General features: G+C 63.0%; 1 protein-coding gene across 1 annotated transcript in view; it reads left to right on the forward strand.

The window, feature by feature from the left end:
* The window catches only part of PVRL1 (poliovirus receptor-related 1 (herpesvirus entry mediator C)), a 62,171-nt gene extending 50,704 nt beyond the window's left edge, over positions 1–11,467 (forward strand). Inside the window, exons 2-6 of the mRNA XM_005856759.2 lie at positions 1,325–1,675; positions 2,189–2,491; positions 2,875–2,992; positions 4,754–4,905; positions 10,889–11,467. Of these exons, the coding sequence (XP_005856821.1) occupies positions 1,325–1,675; positions 2,189–2,491; positions 2,875–2,992; positions 4,754–4,905; positions 10,889–11,436 (1,472 nt within the window). The 3' untranslated portion in view covers positions 11,437–11,467. The remainder of the gene's footprint in view (positions 1–1,324; positions 1,676–2,188; positions 2,492–2,874; positions 2,993–4,753; positions 4,906–10,888) is intronic.
* Positions 11,468–11,809: the final 342 nt, after the last annotated feature.

Genomic DNA, 11,809 nt, shown 5'->3' on the forward strand with positions numbered 1-11,809 from the left:
CGGGTCGGGGTGGGGGGTGGGGGGCGGGGGGCACAGCGAGCCAGTGCACCCGGCACAGGACATAGCTCTGCGGAGCCACCGGGGTCCTGTGTCCCCCAGCGCTGCCTGCCTCCTCAGGTCCTCATCCATCAGACCAGTGGTTCTCTGGCAGCCCTGTGAGGTGGAGGCCATGGGTTATCCGCCCCATCTGCCAGAGGAGGGAACCCAGGCCCGGCAAGTGAAGCGGCCGGTGGCTCTCGGCTGGGCTGGGCTCAAAAGCAGCGTATTCAACCCTCATTGGAAATGGAAAATGAGCTCTGGCCGGTGTGGCTAAGTGGATAGAACATTGGCCTGCAGGCTGAAGGGTCCAGGGTTCTATTCCAGTCAAAGGCATGTATGTTGGTTGCAGGCTCCTCCCTGTCCCTGAGTCTCTACATCAATGTGTCTCTGTCTCTCCCCCTCCCTTCCACTCTCTCTAAAAATCAATGGAAAAATATCCTCGGCCGAGGATTAACCAAAAAACTAAAAAATGAGGGTGTGGACAGCACTTGCTGCCGTGGAGCCATATTGACAACATAGCACCAGCATAGGGAGCAACATGCAAAGCATGGTCTTGATTTTGTGAAAAAAAGTAAATAGATGGCTGGGCAGCTATAGAGAGGAAAGTGCAAGGGCGTTCCCACAAGATCACCAGGCATTTCTCGGTGGCGGGGTCATGAGTTCTCACTTTCTTCTCAGTATTTTTCTTTTTTTCCTTTCTATAATTTTATTGATTTCAGAGAGGAAGGGAGAGGGAGAGAGAGATAGAAACATCAATGATGAGAGAGAATCATGGATTGGCTGCCTCCTGCACGCCCCACTCTGGAGGGATCGAGCCCACAACCCAGGTGCATGCCCTTGACCAGAATGGAACCTGGGACCCTTCAGTCCGCAGGTCAACGCTCTATCCACTGAGCCACACCAGCCAGGCTCATCTCAGTATTTTTCAGTGTCACCCAGTGTTTCTATAACAAGCACGTATTCTGTGTGTCATCAGAATAAGGAGAATATGCCCAGCTGGCGTGGCTCAGCGGTTGAGTGTCGACCTATGAACCATGATTTGATTCCAGTCAGGGCACATGCCCATGAGGACTTGATCCCCAGTGTGGGGTGTGCAGGAGGCAGCCAATCAATGATTTTCTCTCATCATTGATGTTTCTCTCTCTCCCTCTCCTCCCTGAAACCAATAAAAATATATTTTAAAAAAAGAATAAGGGGAGTGTGACTGCTGGGAAAGAGAAGACAGTCGCAGGGAGCTGGGTGGAGGGTGTGCCTGCCCTGACCCTCCCCCCGCCCCCTCGCCCAGGTGCGCACGCCCAGATGGTGCAGGTGAACGACTCCATGTACGGGTTCATCGGCACCGACGTGGTGCTGCACTGCAACTTCGCCAACCCGCTGCCCAGCGTGAAGATCACCCAGGTCACCTGGCAGAAGGCGACCAACGGCTCCAAGCAGAACGTGGCCATCTACAACCCGGCCATGGGCGTCTCGGTGCTGCTCCCCTACCGCGGCCGCGTGCAGTTCCTGCGGCCCTCCTTCACCGACGGCACCATCCGCCTCTCCCGCCTCGAGCTGGACGACGAGGGCGTCTACATCTGCGAGTTTGCCACCTTCCCTGCGGGCAACCGAGAGAGCCAGCTCAACCTGACCGTGATGGGTGAGCTGCCCGCCCTCCCTCCCCGCGGGCGAGGGCCCGCGCTGGGGTGTGGCCTCCGTGTGTTTCAGGGGCCCAGACTCTCTCTTCTGTTGGCGAGCTCCCAGGGCTCCAGGCCTGGTACCTCCAGTCCCTCTGGCCTGGCTGCCCACAGTTCCTAGGGGTTGGGGGCAGGGCCTCGGCTCTGGACGGAGCTGAGGGTCAGTATTCAGGCTGCAGCCCCACTGCGGGGCCACTGGTGGGCGGCAGGAGGCGTGCAGAGCCTCAGACGCCACGGGAAAGAGGGCTGCAGGAGCCACTGCCTGGATCGTGGCCCGCCTCCCAGAGGCCTGGGCCTGCCCCAGGGGGTGCAGATGGTGGAGCAGAGGCCGGCCATGCAGAGTCCGGGAGGGGTGCCGGGAGCACAGCGATAGGGACAGCTACAGAGACCTGAGCGAGGCCTGGCAGGGGGACCCCACCCGGGCCCCTCTGACCGGGCATGAGAGCCAGGCCCATGGCTCCCTCCATTTCCCGCAGCCAAACCCACCAACTGGATCGAGAGCAGCCAGGCAGCGCTCCGTGCGGAGAAGGGGCGGGACGAGAAGGTCCTGGTGGCCACCTGCACCTCGGCCAACGGGAAGCCGCCTGGCGTGCTGTCCTGGGAAACGCGGCTGAAGGGGGAGGCTGAGTACCAGGAGGTCCGGAACCCCAACGGCACGGTCACCGTTGTCAGCCGCTACCGCCTGGTGCCCGGCCGGGAGGCCCACCTGCAGCCCCTGGCCTGTGTCGTCAACTACCACCTGGACCGCTTCCGGGAAAGCATCACCGTCCACGTGCAGTGTGAGCGGGGGCAGGTGCGGCGGGCGGGCCTCCCGGGAGGGCCCCCTCCCTTCCCGCCCCGCCCTCCCCAGGCCTCCCTTCTCCTGTCACCCTCCTGGCCTCCTCTCTCCCCTCCCACCTCTCCCCTTCCTTCTGCCCTCTCCCTCTCCTCTTCCTCCTCCTGTTCTCTTTCTGGGCTGATTCGTCCCCCTCCTCTCTTCCCCATCACCTCCCTTTGCTCACCCTTCCTCTCCTCCTCCTTGTTCCCCTTGTTCTGTGATCCTCCCACCCCTCACGCTTCCCCTCTCTGGCTGGTTCCGTGCCACTGTCAATGCCACCCCTTCGCTGTCTGGGGTCCCCTGGCCTCGCGTCCTGCTCCTCTGACCTCGTTCTTTTGGCCACAGATGAGCCTGAGGTGACCATCGAAGGGTTTGATGGGAATTGGTACCTGCAGCGGATGGATGTGAAGCTCACCTGCAAAGCCGACGCTAACCCTCCGGCCACCGAGTACCACTGGACCACGTGAGTGCGAGGGCCGGACCCTGGGGTGCCTGCTGGTCACAGAGGGCCCCACGCAACCTCGGGAGCTTGAGCCAGGGAGGAAATTCAGGTCTAGGCTCGGGTTTCTTGGTGAGAAGGGGAATGGCCTGTGAGAGGCCTGAGCGAGTGACAGCGTTGGTCAGCGGGACAGACCGGTCGGTCAGAGGCTCACCTTGTGACCTGCCCCCTTCTGCTCCTATTAATGCTGCCCTTTCCCGCGGGTGATTCAGTCTGAGTCGCTGCCACCCCAGCCCCCAGCATTTATTTCTGTCCAGGTGTCCCCAGGAAAGCTAGCTTTCTGGAGCCTTCCAGACCTTTCTCTATTCCTGTTCCTTCTCCAACACCCCCATATTCTCAGTCAGCCCAGAGCACCTGTGTTCAGAGGGCTCATTCCACGTCCCATTGTCCCTCTCCTGGCTTCTTGGGCCTCAGGCCTGGTCCTCAGAGGCTCTGTCCCCTCCAGTGGCCCAGGGCCGCAGCCAGCTCTCCTGGAGAAGGGCTGTGGGGACAGAGAGACGGTGTAGGGAGGCCGAGGAGGAGCCGACACGGTGGGCAGAGACGGCTGTCTAGATTACATCTACATCTTTTTCTTTTTTTAAACACATTTATTATTTTTTAAATATATTTTTATTGATTTCAAAGAGGAAGGGAGAGGGAAAGAGAGAAACATCAGTGATGAGAGGGAATCATGGATCGGCTGCCTCCTGCAGGCCCCCGACTGGGGATCGAGCCCTCAACCTGGGCCTGTCCTCTGACCAGGAATCAAACCGGACCCTTCGGTCCGCAGACCGACGCTCTACCCACTGAGCCACACCAACCAGGGCTCCCCATTCTTTTGCAGGAGGGAGAGGGCACTGGGCACCTGCCGACGCCCTCTACCTCCTGGAACCGGAAGTGCTTCCGAAGGTGTGAGTGCGTGGGGCCTGCTCGCCACTTCCATCCACAGCTGTGGAGCCCACGGAGTAATCGCTCTGCGGCCTTGGCGATCAAGAGGAAGGAAGTTCCCTATGTTCCGGAAACTTCCAGGCCTGTGACATGACCAGCAAGAACAGAGAGGGAAATGGAACAATTCCTAAGCCTGGGTCACATCTCCTTACCCAAGTAACTTGTTAAAATGCAGATAGCCAGCCCGGCCGGCATGGCTCAGGGGTTGAGCGTTGACCTATGAACCAGGAGGTCATGGTTCAATTCCTGATCAGGGCACATGCCCAGGTTGCAGGTTCCATCCCAGTGTGGGGTGTGCAGGAGGCAGCCAATCAATGATTCTCATCATTGATGTTTCTCTCTCTCCCTCTCCCTTTCTCTCTCAAATCAATAAAAAAAAATAAAAAAAAAATACAGATCCCCAGACCATGGCCCCAGTGGTCCTGCTTTAGTGGAGCTGGGGTGAGAGCCCAGACATCTGTGTGGTTAACCAGGTCAACAACCAGGAACCACGAGTGTTAGAAAGAGCGCCGGGCAGGCGCCCAGAGAGCTGGCTGAAGCTCCAGTCCTGCCCCTTATTGGCTTTCCTTGGCCTTGACCCTCAGGGCCCTCCACCTGTACAGTGGGGCTCCCATCCCCAGGAGCATCCGGGGCAGTGACAGTCAGGAGTGAACGGCCGAGGCACAGAGCGCTGCCCCGTGCAGGAGACGGTGGTGGTTCTCCTTTGACTCCTTCCGAGCCAGACCCGCCCTGCTCACTGCTGGGCTGGCGCCAGGTGGTGGCAGGAGGGTCCTGACCGACCGTGTCCCCACCCCGCAGGCTGAATGGCTCTCTGCCCAGGGGCGTGGAGGCCCAGAACAGAACCCTCTTCTTCAGGGGACCTATCGACTACAGCCTGACGGGGACCTACGTCTGCGAGGCCACCAACCCCGTCGGCACCCGCTCGGGCCAGGTGGAGGTCAACATCACAGGTGGGAAGCCGCACCCTCCAGCCCCCCTGGCCCCCCACTTCTCCTCCACTGCCGCGTCCCCCGCCTTCCGGTTGCTTTGTCACAGGAAGCTTGTGCCTCCTTTTCCTGCGTCTCCCATTCTCCTGGGAAGCCTGGCCTTTCTCTTTCCTCGTTTACGGCTGTGAGAGACAGTCGGGAGGCCCCCAAGCAGGAGGGGGAAGTGCTGTTCACAGCAGAGCTGCTTGTGGTAGGGGTGTGAGCGTCCACCCGGGGCTCTGCCAGCAGCAGTCACTGTGGAGGCCAGCTTGAGGGAGGGGGGTTGCGATGGAGCTAATCTCCAAGCTCTGCCTCTGGGGTTCAGGGAGCTCCCATGTGCTGGAGGAGGAGGCCGGCCTGGAGGAGGAGGCCTGCCTGGAGGAGGGGGAGGCCTGGAGGAGGAGGAGGCCGGCCTGGAGGAGGAGGCCTGCCTGGAGGAGGGGGAGGCCGGCCTCTGCAGGGATACTGGAGGGAGAGCAAGGAGGTCGCCCAGAGCCAGGGTGGTGTGTGGGCCCTGCCGCTGAACTGATGTTCTCCCTGCATTTCTCTCTCTGTCAATGCAGAGGAGGGTCAGCCACCAGACCTTTCGGGGCAAAGGGAGGATGTGGGCTGGGAGGCTCGGAGACCTCACAGGGCTGAGAAAGAGCAAGGCCTTTCATGTCAGGCGGGCGGGACCTGGATGAGCCCTCGTCTGTAAAATGGGGAAAATACGAGGTGCCGTGAGGGGTCAGGATGGTACCGAATGTGGGCCCAGGACAGCACAGACCTGCCTCCCTGTGAATGGCCCGCCCTCCGTGGTCATCTCAGACTCCGTCGTCACTGCTACGGGAAAGACAGGAACAGGCCTCCCAGCTTCCCAGGCGGAGGAGGCCGTGTCTTCAACTTGGCCTCGGCGGTGCAGGATGCGCGCGTGGCAGAGTGGCATCGCGGGTGTGTCTCGGGGACAGGGGTGCGTGGGCGGAGGTTATGGGGCCCGGGGCGGGGCTGGGCAAACCTGAGGACCGTGAGTTCCGAGCCTGTGAGGAGCGGCGGCCTTGCTGGTATATTGGGGCCCAGCTGCAGGAAGAGCAGCTGTGGCTGCACTAAGCCCGCCTCGACCTGGGGCCGGGCTGTCTGTCACCTCTCGGGGTGCAGCGGGGGCACTTGCTCTTTTCTTCAATTCCCTGCCATTGGCCTCCAGGCTCTTCGGGAGGGACCTGTTAGACTGGAGAGAGCCCAGGCCGCCCCACAGGCTGGCACTGGGGGCAGCCAGGATGAGGGGTCATCATGAGGGAGCCCGACCACCCAGGGAGAGGCCGGCGTATGGGGGTACAGACTCGGCCTGAGTGTGTTCACATACTTGCCCTTCTGGCTGTGGCCTTGAACTAGTCCTTCGCTCGGGGCCTCAGCTTCCTGGGCTTTCTGTGGAGACCTCGGGCTTCTGATGGTCACACCAGCCTGCACTCCCTTCCCCAGGTGGACCCCCCTCCCACAATGCTGCCCCCTCCCTCCTGGGCGCGCCAGGGCAACCACGGGTTACAACATCTGGGAGGAGCCACGGAGCCCAGGCAGCTTCCTCCCGGTGCCCGGATCCCTGCCGGGCTGCCGGTCCGTGGTGCTGCTCAGCCCAGAGACAGGGTGGGCACGACCCAGGCCGCCCTTTGCCCAACGCCCCAGAGGATGCCGTGCCCATGAGCACTCGCTGCTCATCAAAGCCGCACCCGATCTAGGAGGGGCAGGGGCCCGGAGGTGCTCGGGGGACAGAGCAGAGGACAGGAGGAAGGGAGGCAGCTGTGGAGGTGGCCATCTCCCGGGTCAGTCTGGATGGCCAGGTGGGCAGGGTGTGCCCTGGAGATCGAGAGACCAGGTGGTGACTGAGACACCCAGGTGGTGAGCAGCTGGCAGAGGGACCCTGTTCTGCAGCTGGTCAGGCAGAGCCCCGGAGCGCGACACTCCCTGAACCAGCGAGGGCCCGGGCCGTTCGCTGCCTCCTGAGGGACGGTCTCAGCCGGCACCAGGCCTTGGCCCGGCTGTGTGTGCTGTGCTCACGGCAATTTCTTTTAATATTTTTTATTGATTTCAGAGAGGAAGGGAGAGGGAGAGAAACATCAGTGATGAGAGAGAATCATGATCGGCTGCCTCTTGCACGCCCCCTACTGGGGATCGAGCCCACACCGGGCCTGTGCCCGACCGGAATCGAACCGTGACCTCCTGGTTCATAAGTCAACACTCAACCCCTGAGCACACCGGCCGGGCTCAAGGCAATCTCTAGGCAGCAGCCCCCCAGTCTTCACCAGCTGGTGCCTGTCACACCCCCTGTCCACGAGGCCCAGCCCTGTCCTCCCCACGCCCGGCTGGCCTGGAGGGACCGTGTGAGGGAGATGAGCAGTGGAAGCTCTCGTTTCCGTTCTCCCATCTGTTCGGGGAGCAGCTGAGCCCTGGTGCCTGTGCAGAGGGATGGAGAGCAGTGGGGCCAGGATGGACAGAAGGTGGGCCACAGGGCGTGTGCACAACACACGTGTGTGCAGGGCACGCGTGTCCCTGGCCACTGCACCACCACACACACATGCTTTGGCACAGGATTCTCTAGGTCCCGGGTCCCGGAAGAGGTGGTATTTGAGTTGTTCCTACAGGGATGAGTGTGTGGGCGGAGGTGGGGGTCCCCTGGGGGGAGTGTGTGGGAGGAAACGGAAGGAGGGGCTTTCTCTGTCCGAGGGGAGCCTGCGGGTTCACGGAGAGGCAGTGGCAGGGCTGGTTCCGACCGAGCATTTGGGAGGCGCTGTGGATGCCGTGGGGAGCGGTAAGGGCTGCGTGCGGGTCTTCCTAGGGGACCCAGGGCCTGCAGGGGGGCCGTGGGGTGAGAGCAGAGGAAACGACCTCCCCGGGGTTCCCACGGGGCCTGAGCCCCGCTGAGGGCAGGTCACAAAACAAACTGGTGAGCCCCCTCCCTTCTCCCCGTGGGTGGTGCTCAGGAGGTGTCCCTGATCAAACGAAAGAGGCTGAATTAGGCCCCTGGGCTGGGGGTGCAGGCCACTTGCAGAGCAGGCCCCCTTCCCATGAAGGTGACGGGTGTGCCCCATGGGCAAGGTGCTCTTCAGACCCAGGGCTGGTGCGCCGGTCCCGAGGGGCGCCCCTGGGCGAGGAGATGTGCCAGCAGCAGGTGAGCAGCTGCGTGCCGAGTGTGCCGACGGCCCGGCCGGGCCGGGGCGGGTGTCTGGGAAGGCAGCTGTGCCTGCACCTCCGAGGACCCGGCGCCCCTCGGGCTCGATGAGGCCCCTTTGCGGGTCTGACAGATGCTCAGCTGCTGCAGCTGCAGAGGAGGGAAGAGCTCCCCTGAGTCTGACCCCTGGCCTTCCCACTGTCCCTGGCTCGCCGCACTGCATGCTGGGAGGTGTAGTTCTCACGGCGTCCAGCCTAATCTGGTGCCCGAGCACTTCCTGCCTGTCTGTGTTGGTTGGGAAGCAAGTCCAAGCATTCTTGTTGGCCACAAGCCTCCTCCAGATCCCAGATCCAGACTGCCAACCCCAGCCCTTCCCTCTGCTCAGACCCACTGAAGCCCCCGCCGCAGTCCCCCAGCTCCATCAGGGACCAGGGCCCGGAGGGATGCAGAGGCCCCATGCCCCAGGGGAAGCGCAGCCAGTCAGGAACGGGCCACGCTGCCCCTTTGTAAGAGGATTTGAGGGCTGCAGCTGGATCCCGCCCCGCCAGCAAGCACAGCAACCCGCTGAGCCCTCCCTCCCCTCCCCGCTGCAGCGATGGAGGCTGTGTGTGCTGCTGGCACACGGACAGGGCCTACGGCTGCACGGGCAGCTGGAGGGACAGAGTGGGCGGGCGGGTTCTCCACAGCAGGCAGCCTGCGCAGGCTGCATTCGTCCCTGTAGCGACTGCTCCCTGGCTCCCCGAGTAGCATCTTCCCCCCCAAGTCTGTGGGGCTAGAGTCGTCTTAAGCCATTCTTCTTCCTCTGCACAGGCCTGGGCCTAACACAGCCAACACAACCAGGGTTCCCCTGGTCCAGAAAGCTCCCTGGGGCCCTGGCTGGTGTGGCTCAGTGGATAGAGCATCAGCCTGCAGACCGAAGGGTCCCGGGTTCGATTCCAGTCAAGGGCATGTACCTTGGTTGCAGGCTCCTCCCCAGCCCCAGGTCAGGGTGCCTGTGGGAGGCAACCAATCGATGTGTCTCTCACATTGGTGTGCCTCTCCCTTTCTCCCACTCTCTAAAACTCGTCTCCAAGAGTGTGAGTCCTGTCCCCTGTGGACACGAGCAAAGTAGGTGCTCAGCACACGCTTGCTGACCAGGTGGCCGGGCGGACGGATAGATGGAAGGATGAGTGGATGGGTGACGGGTGGAGCAGGTGAAGAGAGGAGAGAGCATCCAGCCTGGGTGGGAACTGGAGCGGCCACAGGAGGGGAAGGTCACAGGAGGGCAAGGTCACTGGCAGTGCAAGTTCTGGAAGAGGCCGCTGCCTCTCGGTGCCGCTCGTGGGGAGCATGTGTGAGACCAGAAGAACCTTGAGGCTCCAGAGATGCTGCTCTGGACGTGGACAGTGAGGACAGATATTCAGTAAATAATCATTGGGCAGCCCGGCCGGCGTGGCTCAGTGGTTGAACGCTGACCTCTGAACCAGGAGGTCACGGTTCGATTCCCGGTCAGGGCACAGGCCTGGGTTGCAGGCTCCATCCCCAGCGTGGGGCGAGCAGGAGGCAGCCGGTCCCTGATTCCCTCTCATCATTGATGTTTCTCTCTCTCTCTCCCTCCCTTCCTCTCTGAAATCAATTTTTAAAAAAACAAACTAGATTTAAAAATAAAAATCACTGGGCGGCCATGTGGGCACCTGCGCGGAGGACACAATGGGGACCAGAGCTCTGCCGACTCCGCCTGTGGACCCCCCACCCTCCTCCGTGTGTGGCCCTTCCAGCCTGAGCCCTTGGAAGGACTTTTCCATCCTGGAATCTCTGCCCTGGTCCCCCTGCTGCCAACAGCGCCGCACACCGCAGAGGGGCCGCCCGCCTCAGAGGAGGGGCAGGTGCCCGCGCAGTGAGGGAGGCTGAATCAGAGCGTGAGCTGGCAGAGACCTACCCGAAGGCCAGGACATAGGCCCAAACCCACCCTCCACCTGCAGAAAGGAGGGATGCCCAGGGCCCCAGCCTCCAGGTGTGCCTGGACCTGCGCTGCTCCTCTGGCTGGGCTGGCCGTGGTCTCCGGTGCCACCCTGTGGTGGTGCTGGGAACTGCCCCTCCGGCCTCTGGCCTGGCCCCACTGGCCAAGAAAGTCACCTGCCCAGCCTCTCTTCCGTTCTCCTTTCTACCTTTCCTGCCTCTCGCTCCCACTCTGTCCTCAGTGTGACCGTGTCACACACACACATTAGCACAGCACACGGCTCGCCGTGCACAGGGGTGTGTGCCCAGGTGCCCTCTGTCCCCTGCAGTACCAAGTCCCATGCTCGCACGCCCGTTCCTACACATCCTGGCGACCCCACCCCTACCCCACCGTGCCCGCAGGGCCAGGCCACAGCCCAGAGCCACAGCCCTGGTTTCCGGCACTTGCTGGGTATCTATGGGGCCAGCCCCCAGGAGCCGGTCCTCCTCCTCATGCTCCAGGGGCAGGTGAAGTCAGCGGGCCCGTGACCGCAGGTGTGGGCAGAGGCAGTGGTGCCATTGGCACGGGCTGGACGTGCAGGAGCCCAGGCTGCGTCGTGGCGGTGGCTGTGGGCAGGTCACTGAGCCTCTGGGCTCCCCTGTGTCCACGGGGCGACGTGGCCGTGATGCATCGGTGGGCACGGGGTCAGGGTGGGCCGGCACCACAGCCAAGGAGGTGGGCACAGAAGCTCTGGGGCCACGCAGCTGCCTCTGCCTCCCCTCGCCCTGCAGCCTTGGGGGGGGGGGGCACTGGAGTTGTCTGTCCCCGGGCCTTGGGCCCACTCCCTGGCCGGCCTCCCCCTTCCCTGCCAACGAGCGGACACTGACCGCCCCCGTCTCTTCCTCCCCCAGAATTCCCCTACACCCCGTCGCCTCCGGAGCACGGGCGGCGGGCCGGGCCGGTGCCCACGGCCATCATCGGGGGCGTGGCGGGGAGCGTGCTGCTGGTGCTGCTGGTGGTCGGGGGCACCGTGCTGGCCCTGCGCCGGCGCCGCCACACCTTCAAGGGCGACTACAGCACCAAGAAGCACGTGTACGGCAACGGCTACAGCAAGGCGGGCGTCCCCCAGCACCACCCGCCGCTGGGCCAGAGCCTGCAGTACCCCGACGACTCGGACGACGAGAAGAAGGCCGGCCCGCTGGGGGGCAGCAGCTACGAAGAGGAGGAGGAGGAGGAGGGCGGTGGGGGGCGCGAGTGCAAGGTGGGGGGCACGCACCCCAAATACGACGAGGACGCCAAGCGGCCCTACTTCACGGTGGACGAGGCCCAGGCCTGTCAGGACGGCTACGGGGACCGGACCCTGGGCTACCAGTACGACCCCGAGCAGCTGGACTTGGCCGAGAACATGGTTTCTCAGAACGATGGGTCTTTCATTTCCAAGAAGGAGTGGTACGTGTAGTCCCTCCCAGAGCCTGTCTGCGCCCTCCTCCACCCGCACGCCCCCGCCACCCTCCCCAGCGACCCTCCAGGACTCCCAGGGAGAGCCGGGGCCGCGGCAGAGCCCTGGTTCTGACCCCTGGTCCCACCCTCCCCGCGTGTCCTCTCTGTGGCTTGGATGTTGCTGCGCCTCCTCTCCCTGGCGGTGCCCTGCGCTGGTCTCATCTCGTGCACCTGGGCACCCAGCCCTCCAGGGCCCGGGAGCCCCCTCCCCACCCAACACTGGAATGTCTCTGTTCTCCACTGGGGAGGAGGCCGGAGGGCCTCCCTGAGGAAGAGCCTCCCCCACATGCTGCTCCCCGTTCCCACGGAGAGGGCGCCCGGCCCGTGCGAGT

This window comes from Myotis brandtii, unplaced genomic scaffold (genome assembly GCF_000412655.1).
Source record: "Myotis brandtii unplaced genomic scaffold, ASM41265v1 scaffold105, whole genome shotgun sequence".
NCBI lineage: Eukaryota > Metazoa > Chordata > Mammalia > Chiroptera > Vespertilionidae > Myotis > Myotis brandtii.